The 19,371-nt window shown below is 45.1% G+C and overlaps 1 protein-coding gene across 3 annotated transcripts in view; it reads left to right on the top strand.

The window, feature by feature from the left end:
* Nucleotides 1-5,870: 5,870 nt before the first annotated feature.
* grm8a (glutamate receptor, metabotropic 8a) overlaps nt 5,871-19,371 on the top strand; it is a 190,796-nt gene continuing 177,295 nt past the window's right edge. For all 3 annotated transcript variants that reach the window (XM_034526034.1, XM_034526035.1, XM_034526033.1), the window contains exon 1: nt 5,871-6,413. In XM_034526034.1, coding sequence (XP_034381925.1) covers nt 5,871-6,413 — 543 coding nt within the window. The remainder of the gene's footprint in view (nt 6,414-19,371) is intronic.

Raw genomic sequence — 19,371 nt, 5'->3', positions numbered from 1 at the left:
CCGCCGCAGCGGCGAAGCCACAAATTGGACGTGTTGCGCACATCTCCCCCATTGTCACACGAGGGAACACCCGGCTCTGTTTCAATTGCTTGGTTTCTCTCTACACAGCTTATCAAATTGTTATCACACAGCAGATGGGACGCGGTTCATTTATTTAATTCCATTCACCACTCTGGTTTTACACGGGGGGGATCAATGGGCACAGTCCAAATGGATTTAAGTTCAGGCAATTAAGAGCGTGGCGCAACGTCTGTGTGAGCATATATTTTCTTTTATGATGTATTAATATGTTCAAATAACCAACGCCCTCTATTGTGTGAACTATCGATCCGATTGATTGGTAATACACTTGATTGAATGTGTGGACTCTGCTGGACGACAGTGGGTGCAATCAGACGATGATGTGTCGCGGGCGGGTGAAGCAGACTCGATGCGCGGGATGCATGTGATGGTTCATGGAGACCGGAGGAGCCGCAGAGGAGTGACGCGCAGAGTGCGGAGAGGACCATGGATACACATCAGGTGCGTTTTGCCCACATTATTGATCATGGCTGACATATTCTGTGTATGATGAATTCCTCTGCGTGCTCTCTCTCTCTCTCTCTCTCTCTCTCTCTCTCTCTCTCTCTCTCTCTCTCTCTCTCTCTCTCTCCCTCCCTCTCTCTCTCTCGCTATCTGAGACTCATTCTTGGGCATTGACTTCATTACAGGCAGCCTCCCTCTGTTGCCACCTTAAACAAGTGCGGGATTATTAATTGCCTTTTTTTCACCACTAAAATCAGCTGTGGCTGGTCACGTCAGAGCACTTTTAAATATTGTCTGTATACATCATTTTTCTTCGTGTCTTCGTCTTGTGGATGGTATAATTGTCTTTAAATATACGTTTGCTGGAGGGGGGTGGGGGTGGTGGGGAGGGAGAGAGGGAGGGAGGGAGAGAGAGAGAGAGAGAGAGGGGGAGAAAGAAAAAAAAATCGCACTCCAGGAGGGCTGATCTTTTTTGGGGGTGAAAACTGCTGAGCTCCGCAAGGAAGTTGCCTGAGGCGGACAGGGACCCCAAGGAGTCCGCGGAGGAGGCTGGAGACGGTGATTCTCACCCTTCACACGCTGTCGGATCAATTTGATTTTCTCAGGTATCTCATAAGCTCTCATTTTAGGGGGTCCCCCCCCCCCCTTCTGACCAAATAATGTTTGTCTCTCTCTTTCTTTCTTTTTCTTCTTCTCGGTGTTTTCTCTCATCTTGTGTCATGCATCCTGCCGTTCCTCTATATGCATTTTGGGCATACTTTCAATTTGCCATGGCTGTCGATCTGTTCTGGGATTTTATTGATTTATGTCTCCGAATTTTTATTCCACATGGATTCTGTGCAATAGCGGGTGAGGTGAGTACATGGAAGAGGAATGTTTCAATTAGTAACTCAGTATTGCGACATGGACCATTAATCTCCTTAATAACGCCATCGCAATGGTGCTTCTCTGCTTTTACTGTGGACGTGGTCTTATAGGGTGCCACCACTGCATATATTGTATTAACATAGATGTTATCTCCATGGATATATGTCTCATATGCATTTAACTCAATATTACTGCATTTATTATATTATATTGTGTGGGTAAGCCTATACTGAATTGGAGGGTGAATCCACAAAGTGTGTGTGTGTGTGTGTGTGTGTGTGTGTGTGTGTGTGTGTGTGTGTAAAGAAAGGGTGTACTGAGTGCCTCATTGGCCCACCATCTTGCTACAATCACAGAAAGATTGCTGCCCAGAAAGTGTGAGAGATAACAGGTAGACAGAAAAGTGAGTATGAATGAGATGAGACCGGGGAGATGGTCACAGAGAGACAGCAATTGTTGAATGAGACACCTTCTTAGAGAGAGAGAGAGAGAGAGAGAGAGGGAGAGAGAGAGAGAGAGAGGGAGGGAGGGAGGGAGGGAGGGAGGGAGGGAGAGAAGAGGACAGGGAGGCAGGAATGCTATCACTTTCTAAAAAGAGCAGCAAGCTCCCCAGGAGTCCTGCAGAAGACGATAGAGGAGAGAAGGAGACGAGGAGGCGATAAGGAGAGAAGCAGAGAAGGGGGAGAAATTTAAACGAGGGTGAATTGTAAAGGTGGAGGACAGGGGGAAACATAAAGAAACTGGCGAGGTGAAGCAGTTGAGGGGCACAGGAGGGGTCGTAGAGAAATTGCTCGGAGGTCAGGTGCGGGGTGAAGAGAAAACAGCTGGAGTGAAACAGAATAAGAGGCCGGATAAAAAAAACAAAAAACACACACACACACACACACACACACACACACACACACACACACAGTAGAACGGCGAGTGGGCAACACTCATCTAGACAGCCAGCCGTGGGTGTAAATTAAAGCGAGTGAAGATGCAGCTGCATGCAGCCTCTTGGGCTTTAAACCTCTTCATCTTTGAGCCGCTAACCATCACAGCGGAGGAAACCTCCTTCTTCAGGAGGTCCTCTTCCTTCTTTCAGGCAGCCGCACAGGAAAAGATATCCGTTTTCTTTCTCCTATTTCTTCGCCTTTTAGTCAAGCATCATAAAAGACAATGACCCTCGTGAGAGCATGGGACTAACAGAGTAATAGCCACAATCTGGTTATTAAGAATATCAGGTGTGTATTACTCTCATATACAGACACGGTAAAGTAGTGCTGTTCCCCTCACTTTGAAATAACCAATGAAAGTGAATGAGTCATGACACTAATAACCTCCGGGCCTCGGTTCCATCATGAAACATTCACATGTTGCACTGATCTGACTTCTTGGTGCCCCTCTCGAGACGTTTGCATGTAGTTACATCTTGAACTTGAAGAGTGCACTCAGTGTCTCCCTCTTCTCTCCCAAGCCATGAAGAGCTGAGTCTCAAACTCGGCTCCCTCACGCAGTCCAGGCGGCCGCGTGGATGCCGGCGAAAATGGGGATTTATCGATCTTGTATGGTTCAAAATGAGACCAAACTTTTCAATGGGTGTCGTTTTTCTGAGCCACAACAAATGACAACATTTATGTTTCTAGCTGATTGTCAGAAATTCACTTTAAACACACTTCAGTTGTTGATCACTTGTCGCCCCAACCGGCCAGTTAAGATGAGCGAGAAGTCAATGACTATATATATATATATCTATATATCAATATAGATATATATATATATACTATATATCAATAATAACGTTCTGATTCAATGCAACCACGAGAGGTCCCTGAGCACGCGGTCATAAATGACGAAATATTTTAGCTCTGTGGGTCCAGCAGTGTGTAAGATTAGCCGCGGACAAACAGACACACAAGCACGCACACACACAAGCCCTGACGCATTATCTCCACCGGGTGTATATGCATCGTGACTTTGTATAGCATGAATGTGCGCTCTCTGGAATTAAAACGTCCTTTAGGTTAACTGAAGTTCATGCGGTGACTCCCTGTCGGGGAAGATCCGCTTAACTAATGAAAAGTAAGCGAGTCGATCAAGAGAAGCTGAATCTGTGAGCTATACGGCAGATCCTATTGGACTAGATTTTTATTGCAGTTGTTTAATTATGAGTAATGAATCGATAACAGGGGCTCCGACCCTCATTTGGACCCTTTCTGTGCCCGAGCCGAAGAAAAAGTGTTGAATAAACAGTATTGCGGCAAGGACAATACCGGCTAACCTATATAAAGCAGCTGGGTTTTTAATCATAGCTGCGGCTGTGTATGAGTGGCTTTGACCTAATTCCATTTAGAGTGGAGAGGAACTGATACATTAATTGGGACAGAATTGAGTTATAAATGGATTCATGGAGAGAGCGGCTCACGCTGTGATGAGATCTGAGCCTGAAACCTGTTACGGGGCCCTTGTGGGTGAAATTAGGCAGTCGGCCTGCTGAATATTTAAAGTTTAAGTTCTGTGAACGATGCTTTGCTTTCCAAATCTTCTACTGTTGTTTTTCTTCTTTAAGTCAAAAAATTTTGCAATAAAAGTGTAGGATTTTATCCCAATTTATCCTAAATTATTAGTCGGATCTCAATTAGCGCAATATAGCCAAGACCGGATTAACCCACTAGGGGTCGCCGGTGCAAAATTGAGCCATATGCCTCTGCTGGAATAACATTATTGTGGTCCCAAATGCTCATAACTATAAAAATGTAATAGCATGTCCCAAAATGTCTAAAACTATTGTTTTAAACATTAGAATGCAGCTCAGTAGTGTATTTGTGCTGAGAGATTATTCTCTAAAGGAATTTAAACAGTGGAATGAACCACAGAGCTAATTAATCGGCTAAATTGTGTGAAAAAGGGGGCACCTCAGAAGCAGAGCTAGTGGGCCTTGAGGTAAGCAGGAAGCCTATAATTAATAGCGCCGTTTCAGAGTGATGGCCTGAATATGTAGAAATGATGTTATGAAACCAAACAGCCTTGGATAGCCCTGAATAGAGCTGGATTTAATATAATATCTATTTCAGCGTTAATTCATTGGAGCATTACCAAAGAGCTACATATCCTTTGTTAGAAATATAACGATTTCAGAAAAAAAACAATAGTTGACCCACCTTTAAATTCTTATTTAGGCAACAAAATGTACAAATTGCTTCCTCACTATTAAAAGTCTCCATGGAAAATGTCAAAATTAAAATCAGGGATTTTGTCAAGACCGGTTCTCCATCCCTACCCAAACCAAGTTCTGGCACTTTTCAAGGATATGGCTGTTTAATATGCAGCTCAGAGTGTGGAGAATTACATTATTACCGCCAGCAATGGAGGTGCAACAGGAACATGTCTATTGTTTGAAATCGCTTGTTATTTCAAGCTCTCTCTCTCTCTCTCTCTCTCTCTCTCTCTCTCTCTCTCTCTGTGTTTGTGTGCAGGGTGCTGCTGGATGTAATGTGTTCATTTAGCTGCAGCAGAAACAGCAGGTGTTTGAATGATGCAACACACACACACACACACACACACACACACACACACACACACACACACACACACACACACACGCTCCGAGGCACTCGCTCGCTGTCTTTTTTTCTTCTCTGCTGTCTCGGTTTCTCTCACACACTGTCTCACGTGGTTCCTCTGCCGGTCTCTCCTCCCTCGTCTCCCCGTCTCACTGCGTCCTTCTCCTCCAAACCTCGCTCCCTTCGTCACTCTGTCGCCCCTCCTGACCTCCGCTGCAGCAGGTAGTCGGCGCCTTCGTTACAAATTGCCCCGAGAAGCTTCCCAAGGTTCTCTGCTGTCATTTTAGCAGCTGTTTCACTCATCGATATGCCAAGAGACAAGTGTGTGTGTGTGTGTGTGTGTGTGTGTGTGTGTGTATAGAGGTGATTACAAACTGACAGACTTTGGGTTTTCAATTAGAGAATGGCAGTGCACATTTTGACAGGTCTGCTGGAGAAGCCTATGCACGTGTGAGTGTGTGCAGGCGAAGGGGTATTGTGTGTGTTTTTAACTTGTTTTCTGGTATGCCTGACTGCATTCTCTCATTGCCCACGAGGTGGTTTTACACATGTTTGTCAGGTGGACCGTTCAAGCCGGCAGCACCTTGCTGTTCACACCACACTGCTACTTAGAAATGCTCTCCCTGTCTCTCTTCTACAGGCTCTATTGAAGATGTGACTTGTGGATTACAGGCTCAGCTACCCAACTTTATACTCCTGCTACGTCGCCGCCACATCTCGAAGCTCCGATCTTCATCACACTGTCGATTCTGGAATATGATTCGCTCATGGGGCTTGGCTAGCTCCACCCTTGGGGTCCTTTACCCCTCCCTTATTGACCAATAGGAAGGCCCTACTTTTTAATATTCCCAAAAACACATCCTCTGTTTTGGAATACCCATCCGAAAGCCCCCGTTAAAGACTTGGCTCTTGTCTGGTAATCAATCGTTGATCATGGAACCACAGTGGAAACCGACTTCCTGCCCGCAGTCTCCCTCTGTCGTCTTCCTGCTCATGGCTACTTCCTACATGTGGCTCCTTCCCGTCACCGCCCCTCAGCGAATCCCAATAGACCCCCAGGCGGCGCCTGAGTATGCCCACTCCATCCGACTGGATGGCGACATCATCCTCGGCGGATTATTTCCCGTGCATTCGCGGGGGGACCGCGGCACACCCTGCGGGGAGCTGAAAAAGGAGAAGGGCATCCATCGCTTGGAGGCCATGATGTTCGCCATAGACCTGATCAACAAGGACTCCGAGCTGCTGCCCAACATCACCCTGGGGGCCCGCATCTTGGATACCTGCTCCAGGGACACGTACGCTCTGGAGCAGTCCCTGACGTTTGTGCAGGCCTTGATCGAGAGGGACGGCACCGACGTCCGCTGCGCTAACGGGGACCCTCCGATCTTCACCAAGCCGGATAAAATCGTAGGGGTGATAGGAGCCGCGGCCAGCTCGGTGTCCATCATGGTGGCCAACATCTTGCGCCTGTTTAAGGTAAGATTTAACTGTAGAAATCTAATTATGTTTCTGTCTAGGCCGCTTGCACCCTCACTCATCATTGTCAGAGAGATAAAGTTCAATGATGACAACCAATTAAAAGGTAGTCAGTCTTGCTGGAGGTTTTCGGCAGCGGCAACAGTGCCACCTCTTCCTGGACCGATTGGAAAGGGACCTCTGCTTTTTCCTTTTCGAAAGCCAGAAGTGAGATTTAATCTCCTCCGCTCAGATGTGTGTGTGTGTGCGTATAGTACGCGCGTGAAAAGAGACGTGTCAAGGGATGCTTGTACGGAAGGGCTTTGCGTGAATGTGCGCATATCTGCGTGTATGTGCGTGTATGTGCGCATATCTGCGTGTGTGTGCGCATATCTGCGTGTATGTGCGTGTATGTGCGCATATCTGCGTGTATGTGCGTGTATGTGCGCATATCTGCGTGTATGTGCGCATATCTGCGTGTATGTCGGTACCGCACAGCTTAGATCATTCCCGCCTTGTGGTTGGGCCAAATGATAATGGCTGCCAAGCAAGGGTATCAATTACTGTTGACATCCATCAACGGCCGCTTTCTTCACTACATTTGTGTGAGTGGGCGTGTGCACTCGGACATCTCTTTGTGCTAGTGCGTTTTCTAGTACATGCGCGGGCCTAATTGAGCATCCTTACGAGTGCTCATGTGTATCCACGCAGTGTTTCCTCCCTTTATGCCGCTCTGGTTTGTGTCCTTGCAGAAGCTTCGCAAACGTGTGACAGAGAATACTCTCATTTCTCTAGGTGTGCGTTTGGATGAGGGCGCTTATGTGTGAGTGTGTGTGTTGGCGTTGTCATCATTAGCCGAACAGGGCTGACGGATGGCCGTATGATTATGAAATATGAGTTCTGTAATGACGCCCATGGCATTTCACATCCACGTCTATCCCACGCACTCTCACAGCAAGTGTGTGTGTGTGTGTGTGTGTGTGTGTGTTTGTGTGTTTGCAACCACACACACTTGCGCATTCTTTTCCTTTGGAAATCCTTAAAGTGAGTGTGAGAGCACACGGGATTGTGTGTGTGTGTGTGTGTGTGTGTGTGTGTGTGTTCGAACGCACTTGTTAACAACTAACTCGTGCTTTGAATGTAAGATTTGCATATTAAACAACAACAACAACTAAACATGATTTATGCCAGGATCTGTCACAGCAACAGCACTCGAACAGAGCGCCTTTCTGGCTCCGCTCTGCCTCCTTCTCATTTGCCTAATATGCCTTAGAGCAGTGTGTGCGCCTGCGTACACGCGTGTGTATTGCATGTCAGTATTTAAGTGTGCCAGCGATTGTTTGTGCACGTGTGTGTGTGTGAGAGAGAAAGTCTTGTATGTATTTAGTTTAACCTATCTGTGTGTTTGCGCGTATTTATGTGTTTGTGTGTGTGAGTGCCCGTGGCAGTGGAATTATATGACACAAGACTGTATCTGTCTCTGCATGGTTTAACATGAATAATGCAGCGTGTGTCACAGTCTGAAAATAGTATGGAGGATACACACGTACACAAACACACACGCACACAAAACATGCTGCAATAAACATATGTCTTTTTTTAACTGGGCTAATCTGACAGTGCCCGTCACAGCTAGTCGCCCACTCAACACAAGGGGCTCAGGAAGCTAACACAGCCCTGAGAGAGAGAGGGAGAGAGACAAAGAGGAGAGTTGAGGAGAGAGCGAGTGTGTGTGTGTTTCTTTTAAATCTAGCAGCAGAGAAAAGAGATTCAAACAACAGATTGTGTGAAAAATATCACATCCAAATCCTCAGGAAAACAGACTTCTTTTGTTTTCACCGCGCTCAGCCGCAGAAGGAACCGCGTGCTGACAAGTCGCAGAGAAATCAAGTCGAACAAAAGTTGCTGGTGTTTCTTTTGTCGGTGGCTCCTCTTTTGAAGATTATCTGTAACCGTCTCTGCTCCGTGGGACGATACGGAGCGGAGCGAGGGGATGACATAAGATATAATGCGGTGAAACTTTGCTAATCCTCGCGAGGGAACGGAGGCCCGGCACAGCGGCATATTTCTGAAGACATTCAGAGGGAATTTAACATATAAAAAGAACAGAGCAAATGGGGGTCATCAAAATGGTCTAAGCTGGCAATTTCTTCAGTACATTTAAAGGAAATGTACAGATCACAGCGTTGCAGAAGCGTCATCGTTTGGGTTTGTGTAAAATCGGTCTGATCGTCTGAGTGTTTGAGTTTCCTGGCCAGCGGTGCTTCTTCCTAACAACATCTGATTCAACATCTGATTCACTCTGCCCTTGTTTCCAGTTTGCTGCCCCTCCTCTGCTCCTCTCATCAAAACACTCATATGTTTCTTTCACTCTCATATTTTGTCTTTTATCTTTCTCTGCGACCACTTCGTCCGCGGAAATCGATTGTGTCCGTGCGCGGCTGGTGATTACAGCAGCATTATGGACCGGTTGACCCCTGAGACCTTTGGTCACCTCTTAAGGCGAACCTTGGCCTGAAGCCCAACGATTTTATCCCGCTAATGTTTACACAGGAAAAGCTAATTCTCAACATGTAAGCACCAAAGCTGTAGGTCATCTCTATCAATTACTATGACAAATTGTACATCTTAGAGCGAGGAGGTCAGAGCTGCCCTCACATCATAATGGACTGTGTGAGTGTGTGCACCTGTGTGTGTGTGTGTGTGTGTGTGTGTGTGTCTTGGTTTGCTATGTTATCAGGAAGTCCACCCTATCTTACAATGAAGGAAAGGGCGTCTTTTACTCAGTCACACTCGCACACTGGGCGTTGGAAGCTGTGAAAATGAAATTAATTTCATGAATTGATAAGTGATGGCTGTCCCCTGGTGCTCCCACGCACAGACGCACGCACGCGCGCACGCACGCGCGCACGCACGCTGAAATCCCTACCTTTCAATCAATCAGTGTCCTTCCCACAGGATTCCACATGAGGCTCTCAGACCCATGCCAATACACACAAGACACACACACACACACACACACACACACACACATACATTTATTATGTGCGTCTCCGCTGGTGGTTGTCATCAAGTGTTCCAGGGTCAGAAGCAGAAGTCCTTCCCAAACATCCAGCTGTGTGTGAGCAGTGCGCGGCCCTTTTTTACTCGAGGTTTGCATCTCGATAAAGCATGTCTTACGTCTGCGTGTGTGTGTATACATGTGAACGCCTGTATGAGGGGGAATAGCTGCAGACGAGCCCTCCAATTGCTTCCATAATTCAGACGCAGCCTCCGTTCCTCTCGGTCTGTCTGGGGAATTAACTGCCGCACGGTGTGATATTGCTGATATATTCATCTGTCTGTGTATTATCAATGCAATGATTGCTTTCCTGAGCACTGCTCTCTCTGTTTGAGGTGCTTTCCTTAACCATGCATTGTGTGACATGAACATCCCCAGTCCCAGGAGGCACTTGAATGATAAAGTATGTATATATATATATATATATATATATATATAGAAAACTACATTTTCTCCAAACAAATCGCTCTCATGCACGTGTGAATGAAATCTCACACCTTTTGCTACAAATTAGTGAGAGCAAATGTTTGCTCAAACCCTTGGAACGTTACACCAGGCTGGGGCTTTTGTTACACTTAAAAGACGCACGAGAACAGTCTCCTTTTCAGGTGCAGCAGAACCCTCTGAAATACAAATCAACTTCGGCGTTCAGCTTCACAAGGTTGACAACAGCTGCATTAAAATGCAATTAAAGGCGCTTTTTCCCCCCTCCCCTCCCTATTCAGATGCCAATTCAGACGCGACCCCCTGACAGACGTGCTATTATTCTCAAGGTCGGGCAGAGTTTGGTGTTTGATGAAATTATGACGGGCACGAAAAGCAGAAAGGAGAAAGACGACATGGGGGGGGGGAAAAAGAAGACGAACATGCAGAAAGAAAGAAAGAAAAAAAACAAGCAGAAAAAGAAAACGGAGGAGGAAAGACAAAACGGCGAGAAGACCAAAAAAAGACAAAGTGAGCAGGGGAGAGCGTGGCATCCTCGAGAGTGTAATGATGCGGTGTGGATTTCTTTCACGGAGGCATTTATGCATTAAGAAGGGGATGATAACGACGCCGCAGAGCACAATGAACAGCGAGCAGGAAAACCTCATTAGGACGAGAGCGGTTCTCGGGTTCGTGTCAACTTGTGCTCGTGAAGCGTTCCTGAAGCGGAGAAACGTCGCGGCCATCCAACCTCTGCTAACGAAGGCAGCCTTAATGAGCAAATGGTTAATGAAGGGGGACTTAATTATCCTTCTGAAATTATTTATGACTTTCATTTGTCGAGTGTTGCTTGGAGATGATTCATTTAGCGGAGCCATATGTAACGGGTGAACACCGACTCAATTGGATTTGTTTGCGGCTCAATGGTGCCGTTCCTTCGAACCGGGTTTGAAAAGGACTTGAATGTGTCAACGTGGAGCGTTGCATTATTCCATCAGTCATTTCTATACAACCCAAAAGCACCAACAAATGTGCTTTCAAGAAACTGCACAATCTGTACAACACATCCTGCATTCTTATAGACCCTTAAAAGCCGGAAACAGGTGAATTACCTTGAATGAGCCCTCATACACCTAAATAAATACTTTCCTAAACTAGAGGCCATTTTATGTGTGTGTGTGTGTTAATAAATAACACACACACATTAATAAACATACCAAAAAAGATATTTGTGTAAGTGGTTTGTTATTTCCTCGGAGGGCCCCGGCGCATATTCAGCATTTATTTTAACTTTTTCTTCCCATTTTTCATTTCCCATTATCTGAAGTATGCTCATAGAAAGAGGAGCTCTTTAACTTAACAACAATACGTCTTGATATCAGATAGTTGGATCAGTGAAAAAAAATTCTACTAAAACTATTACATACTTTGTCCACACACATAAACAAATGTGCACGTACACACGCAGGGAGGAAATAGGAACGTTTCATCAACTTCACTGATAAGAACCAAGAGGTTATTAAAAATATGTTTAATACAACTGCTGACAGTGTGTGTGCTAATCTGTGGATTTATTTGTGACCATTTCACCGTGGATGTGTGTGTCTGTGTGTGTGTGTGTGTGACAGAGGGTTTCCGAAAAAAGGCAATCATTGAATCTTTGTGTTTGTGAGGGAGATGGAAAGCGTAAAAGAGGCGGTCCGTGAGTATTATCTGCAAGTGCACGCATGGAGAGGACCAGTGTACAGAGTACATTAGAGTGGGATGAGATCCTATCTCCCCTCTTACTTTCATCAGGTTTGGTGCCTGAATAGAAGCTCAGATAAGGGATAAGTGAACCTATTACACACGGCAGCGCTTTCACAAATCACAGATGGACAAAAGCGGCCCATTTTGACTTTGTCAAAGCAGGAAAAGCATTGTTGTAACTAACAACGTTAACGGCTCCTCCCGTCACATTTGACATCGCAGACCTTTTCTCCCAATGGAAATTCGAACTTGTCAAACACGGGTGTAACCATTGATATTAGAATTAATATATTCAAATGGAAGGAATCCCACATTCACGTTATGAGTTACACCCGTGCTTCTCCTGTGATGCAAAGTCACGGTTTGGGCTCGGAGAAAAGGCCCATGCCTTTATGTCGGGTAACATTTCCTCTACTTTGATCCCTCCGGGCTAATAAGGAGGAGTTGGCGGCGTTCACAAACGTGCATCCCGTATGTCTTTTTTTTGTGGTTTCGAGGCTCAGACGCATTTCTATCGTCAGTTTGGTTCCCTGGCAACATGTTGGATTCCTCCGCCCGCTTTGGGAAGACAAATGCATCGGGATGATGCAAATGTAACGACTTTTCTCATTTGAAATGAATTAACGATGCGGTTGAGTGAAAAGTTGCAGAGTGGAAACTACAATTTTCAAAAAGAGGCATTTTATGAACTAAACTCTGCAAGCAACCAAGATCTCTGTTCTTGGTTGCTTGGAGCTCGTTGCTCATGAGGTGTTGGTCTGAGCGTTGCTTGTGAGGTGTTGGTCTGCTCGTTGCTCGTGAGGAGTTGGTCGTGAGGAGTTGGTCTGCTCGTTGCTCGTGAGGAGTTGGTCGTGAGGAGTTGGTCTGCTCGTTGCTCGTGAGGAGTTGGTCGTGAGGAGTTGGTCTGCTCGTTGCTCGTCAGGAGTTGGTCGTGAGGAGTTGGTCTGCTCGTTGCTCGTGAGGAGTTAGTCTGCTCGTTGCTCATGAGGTGTTGGTCTGCTCGTTGCTCGTGAGTTGGTCTGAGCGTTGCTTGTGAGGAGTTGGTCTGAGTGTTGCTTGTGAGGAGTTGGTCTGCTCGTTGCTCGTGAGGAGTTGGTCTGAGCGTTGCTCGTGAGGAATTGGTCTGAGTGTTGCTTGTGAGGAGTTGGTCTGCTCGTTGCTCATGAGGAGTTGGTCTGCTCGTTGCTCGTGAGGAGTTGGTCTGCTCGTTGCTTGTGAGGAGTTGGTCGTGAGGAGTTGGTCTGCTCGTTGCTTGTGAGGAGTTGGTCTGCTCGTTGCTCGTGAGGAATTGGTCTGAGTGTTGCTTGTGAGGAGTTGGTCTGCTCGTTGCTCGTGAGGAGTTGGTCTGCTCGTTGCTCGTGAGGAATTGGTCTGAGTGTTGCTTGTGAGGAGTTGGTCTGCTCGTTGCTCGTGAGGAGTTGGTCTGCTCGTTGCTCGTGAGGAGTTGGTCTGCTCGTTGCTTGTGAGGAGTTGGTCGTGAGGAGTTGGTCTGCTCGTTGCTTGTGAGGAGTTGGTCTGCTCGTTGCTCGTGAGGAATTGGTCTGAGTGTTGCTTGTGAGGAGTTGGTCTGCTCGTTGCTCGTGAGGAGTTGGTCTGCTCGTTGCTCGTGAGGAGTTGGTCTGCTCGTTGCTTGTGAGGAGTTGGTCGTGAGGAGTTGGTCTGCTCGTTGCTTGTGAGGAGTTGGTCGTGAGGAGTTGGTCTGCTCGTTGCTCGTGAGGAGTTGGTCTGCTCGTTGCTCGTCAGGAGTTGGTCTGAGCATTGCTGGACGAGTCGTGAGTTCACGAGAACATGCTTGATACATGCGTTGATGCTTTTTGGTGCTTACAGCAGCTTAAGTCTCTGGACATCACGTTTACACAGCAGCCGCTTCAACATGGAAACCTGACCACATTATTATTGAATGTGGTTCATTGCTCCACAGTGGAGCAGTGCTAAAACAATCTCAATTTGTAAACTTTGACATAGACCCCTGTGGTTTAGTAGTGAGCCGATGAGAACTGTGCACATCTGACGGGTGCGTGATGATCTGCTTAGGCGTTTGTTTCTTATTATTTTCATATAATTTTTTTCATTGCAGAGCGGCACTGGAGGAAGACAGATACGCATCATTAGGCTGGTCTCAGAACACAAACTCACGTTGTGAGGAAGTGAGGAGAGTGTGTCATATTTGTGTCTTCCTAAACTATTTAGGTCATCTTTCAGTCCTAAACAGATATGCACACACACACACACACACACACACACACACACACACACACACTGCTTAATCACACACTGGCTGAAAATTGCTCTGGAAAGTGTTTGAAATAGGAAAAAAAGTCCAAGCGACTCGCGGTTGTATATTTGCTCGATGTGTTTGTCAGTTTTCTTTTCAAAAAAACCAAATGCTTGTCGTCCGTCGCAGCATTTTTGGTGTTTGTTGGTTTGCTCCTTGAACTGTTTTCTGTAATCACGTGCTATCTTACCTGGTTGGTTGCGTGCGTGCATCACATTGCATGACTTGTGTTTGTGAGTGACAGAATGAACACGTGGGTGATAAGTAGTCATTTCACTTCAAACTCTTTCTCGCAGAGAATTCTTGTTATAATTGACTGACACGGGACTCATGGATTATTTCTCGAGTCTCTTACTGGGGGGCGTAGACAGGAAGGAATGCATTTTTAATATTTCAGAGAGAGCTGAAGAGCGCGCTTCATTACATCGGCCTTATCTTTCGAGCAGCATTCCCAGTGTCGAGGCGGCGGAGCGGTGAAAACAAGAGCACCCCAAATAGTTTCCGGATTTGAAAACATATTCCAATATGACTTAATTTTAATAAAATGTGAGTGAAAGTAGGACAGAAGAAATAAAATGAGACGATGGGGGTGGAGAAGGAGGAGTGGTATGGGGGGGGGGGGATTATCTCTGAAATGAGGTGCAGACCATTTTGTCTGCCGGTGCAGAGTTAAAACTGTGTGTTTGATTGATATGGAGCTGAGAAGGTGCAATGAAAGAAGCAGATATAAAACAAGTTATGGCTTCTTTTTATTTTCCTCTCTACTATTCAAATTAACCTCTTAATCGGTTCTCCCTCGACAGTAGTGCCATTTTCTTGTTTTCTCTCAGCTGTATTCTTTCTTCTTCTTTCCCATCCCTAAAAGAGGAGGAGGCCAGTAAATAGTGCGACACAGGAAGAAGCAGGGCAGTAAAGGTGATAGATAAGGAGATGGGAGGCTGTAAAACGGTAATCGTCAGAGGAAAAGAGTTCAGTAAAAGAGCAGCCGAAGACTTGAGGGAAAAAGACGGGGTTGCGGGAGGTGTTTTTACATCTTGCAGCGATGTTACATTAGATCAGAGGAAGCAGGTGGGAGGAAGAAGGAAGAAAGAGGTTAAGTGTTTAGCGTTTCCACATGCCTGCTTTCCTGCTCTTGGCATGCCTCAATCCATCTTTTTTATTCTGCCGCTGCTTTCTTCTCTGCTCCTCCGTCTCCTGCAGCCTTTTCGGACCATGTTAATAACTGCGGCGTATTATTTATGAAAGCCGGGACACAAGACATGGAAAGAACATTAGCAGAAAGCCACGGTCCTCTTGAAAAAAAAAAAAAAATCTTTTTGGAGGTGGATGGCATTGACAGGATGTGTGTGTGTGTGTGTGTGTGTGTGTGTGTGTGTGTGTGTGGTGTGTGTGTTTGCGTGTGTGTGTGCGTGTGTGTTAAAATAGATGTCCTAATTTGGAGATTTATATAGAACATGACATATGCTGGATATGACACTCTTTCTCTCACTCTATTACACACACGCATACATTTAGATACACCATTCATATCCCCTCTATTTGTTCGACTATTCAAATGGAAGTGATCGATGCAATTGATTTATTGATTGACGAAGAATAAAATGCGAGGGTTAATTCATGTATTAAGTTGGTATATAAGTGTGATATTGGTTTACTAAGAGTTAGGAGCAATAGCATGCTTGCTTGTTTGTTTGAGTTTGTGTGTGTATGTGTGTGTGTGTGTGTGTGTGTGTGTGTGTGTGAGAGAGGAAGCAAGGAAGACCGCGAGAGAGCGAGAGTGCATTACTTGCAGGGTTTTGCCAATTACCCCCCTAAGCTGGAGGTCAAGGAGGACAGAGACAGAAAACATTTCTTTCTTTTTTCCCTTTAATCCGCATTCATTGCCTGCCAGTAATAGTCTCCTCCTCCTCCTCATCATCATCACTCCACCGCCCTCCTGCCTTCAGCTTCCAGCTTCCAGCTTCCCCAAAGTCGTGCTCAGACCGACATTAGCATTGTTTGAAAACAAAAGAAAAGGGCCACAAGGCAATGCAACAACATCCAGCAATGTGCCTCGTTGACCCAGTCACATATATGTACTTCTACTACCCCACACTTGTCCAGACAGATGATACAATAAGCGTTGATAACTTTAATGATTGTAAGTTTTTGTCTCATAGCGTTATAAGTATAGTGTTATATTTGGTAAGACTCAAAAAGACACCGTATTGTGATGAATGGATAAGAGTTTTGTATATCATAGTAATGATGTTATGGGTCCAATGTGGGTGAGACATGGATATCGGAAAGAATATGGAGTCTGTAAACGCTGGAATAAGACCTCGATTTCCAAACACAGTGTAGCAGTGATTCCATTGGCTGACCAGGCTGCACAGTCAAAACTTGTTTGTCCCTGCACCTTTTATTAAAGAGAATGGAAGATGAACAAAGATTATTTGAATGAAAGTGTGATTTGTGATACCGTACCATTATTTATTTGTTTATCCCTATACTGTCTTCCTCTTATTTTCTGATTTGATTTTGCTCTTTTACTCCAGCTTCTTCATCTCACCACCCCTCCTGCTTCTCTCTCTCTCTCTCTCTCACTCTCTCTCTCCTCCCTCTCTCTCTCTCCCTCCTTCTTCTCTGTCCTCGCTCTCCCTGGCCTCACTGGCCTGGCCGGTAACGCTCCTCCTCCTCCGAGGTAAGGCAGCACTAAACGGCCTCGGCGCAGCATCCCCATGTATTTTTAATGGCCACACTCGTCATGCTGAAATCCCAGCTTGAATTATGCATAGAGGATGAGTGAGAAAAAGATGGACAGGAGTGAGGGCACAGGGAGGAGAGAGAGAAAGAGAGAGAGAGAGAGAGAGAGGGAGAGGGAGAGGGAGAGAGAGAGGGAGAGAAAGGGCGAGAGGGACAGAGAGAGAGAGAGAGGGAGAGAAAGGGAGAGAGGGAGAGAGAGAGTGGGTGAAATGTAACAAAAGATCAGGATTAAAGGCGACAGGGTGATGCGAGATCATTGAGGGCAAAAAAAAAAGATGCCGGGAGACTGAGAGAGAGAGAGAGAGAGGAAAGAGAAAGAGAAAGAGAGAGAGAGAAGTATATTTTTGAATAATCACAGCTCTGACAAAGGAGAGAAGAGTGCGACCTCTCACCTCCCTCCATCAAGCCCTCATTTTATCTCTCTCCAACCCTAGATCTAACTTCACCTCCACACCCCGCATCCCTTCATCTCTCGCTTCCTCTCCAGGGCTCCCTTTCTGCTCTGTCTCGCAATTTCATCACCTCTTCCTCTTTCCTCTTTCTCAAACTCTGTCTCTATTTCTCCCTTTTACGTCCCTCGCTCCTTGTTTTCGCCCCAAAATGTAATACTCCTCTCGGTCCTCAAACCTCTCTCTCTCTCTCTCTCTCTCTATATATATTATTTTTACTTTTCCAGCCTTTTCATCTCCCTCTCTCTTTCTCTCTCTCTTTTTTTTCTCCTCACTAAGTCTTTGGCCTTTTAAGCGACAGACAGAAATGGACCAAGTGAAGGACAGGTGTGTCTCAGCCTTTGGACTATTGATTAGCATCATGGACTTTGTCCTTTTGTCCTTCTTGGTATAATGGACATTGGAGGGGGGCCGACAGGTTCACCATGAGATAAGGGAGCAGATATCTCCGTTATTACTTTGTCTACCTCTCTTTTTAAGTAGCTGGAACTCAAATAAGTCTTTATACGTCTGTGAATTTCGAGCATCCAGTGTACATAAAAATACGTATTGTGTGTGTTTCCATGCAAGGCCAGTTTCATCATAGTGTATCCAACAGAATCCATCCAGTATGTTTTCCTGCCTACACAGTCTGAGTGAAGGTCAGATATTGAGCTGGTGGGTGGTGCAGAGCAGCCAGCTACACAGTGCTATTATTTTTATCTACATTATTAATTTTCATGAAGACAAAATACTGTTTCATGGTGCAGAGCTATACCAATAATAGTACACATAATCGATCACCCTGGAATTAAAAAAAGTATAATTATCTATGCTTTCCAAGGTTGTCGAAAAAAACTAATAGGATGTTAACTCCCACGCTTCCTTCGCAGTCTTCTTCCTTCCTAATGAGTCCAAAAACAGCCCAACACCAGATTTACTCAAATGACTCTTGCAGCGCAATCCAGAAGTTTGTCCAAAAGCTGACATATTTACCACATTATTCCCGGCCTGACAAGCTCATATTTTGTACAACACTTCCACCCCAGTGGAGATACAGCTGTGTGCGAGTGTGCCAACATTCACGGGAGATGTAGATGTTTTTAATGTACATTTTGTTATTTTGATTGCATGCCTTATTGTACTTTTTGTTCTCATGTCAAAATGTGTGCAATGAAAAAAGGCAGTGCCCAAATGTATTCACTCATCTACTATTCATGACTCACATAGGCTGTGTGATTCTACATAGGGAATTATATGTTGAGCACTATATATATTATTGTTTTATCGTTTATATTATAATTTCTTGGGTTGTTTTCTTTTTCCATGTGACACAAATCAAAAATAACAATTTCAGTCAATACTCCGGTGATAACTTTCATCCGGCGTCCTCTAAATTTTCCATCTTTGCTCTTGATGGTAGTTAGCACTCGGTTTGTGACCATCTAAAGATGCATTGTGAGATAATTTGATTCCGCAATGTGGGGTGCAATAATTCTCCGCACGTTGGTATCCCGTGTACCATCTGCGAAGGCCTGTGCCACGCTATGCGAACAAAAACAAAGGCTCCGACAGTTTCAATCACACTCCGCCCTGAGAAGAGGTCTAATCAGGCAGATTAAGTGAAAGCCCCTGTGGGGAGGAGCCACAGCGGCTTCAAAATTGTCGGCCAATTAGGGGGTGAAGGCAGGTTGAAATCCCTCATTTAGAATTTAATGAAAGATGTCGTAGTAGCAGTAGTAGTTGTAGTAGTAGCAGTAGTAGTACTAGTAGTAGCAGTAGCAGTTGTTGTTGTAGTAGTGGTAGTAGTAGCAGTAGGCAGTAGTAGTAGTTGTAGTTGTAGTAGTAGTAGTAGTAGTATCAGTTGTAATAGTAGTAGTAGTATCAGTTATAATAGTAGTAGTAGTAGTAGTGGTAATAGTAGCAGTAGTAGTAGTAGTAGTTGTAGTTGTAGTTGTAGTAGTAGTAGTAGTAGTAGTATCAGTTGTAATAGTAGTAGTAGTATCAGTTATAATAGTAGTAGTAGTAGTAGTAGTAGTAGTAGTGGTAATAGTAGTGGTAGCAATAGTAAGTAGTAGTAGTAATAGTTGTAGCAGTAGTAGTAGTATAGCAGTAGCAGAGCAGTAGTAGTAGTAGTAGTAGTAGTACTATCAGTTGTAATAGTAATAGTTGTAGTAGTAGTAGTAGTAGTAGTAGTAGTAGTAGCAGTTGTAATAGTAGTAGTTGTAGTAGCTGATTGATTGCAATACTAGACACAAGCCAACTTGTATTATTTGTGGCGGTATACTTGTACAAGTA

This window comes from Cyclopterus lumpus, chromosome 23 (assembly GCF_009769545.1).
Source record: "Cyclopterus lumpus isolate fCycLum1 chromosome 23, fCycLum1.pri, whole genome shotgun sequence".
NCBI lineage: Eukaryota > Metazoa > Chordata > Actinopteri > Perciformes > Cyclopteridae > Cyclopterus > Cyclopterus lumpus.
Note: the sequence above shows the minus strand (reverse complement) of the source record. Positions and strands in the feature narration are given on the sequence as shown.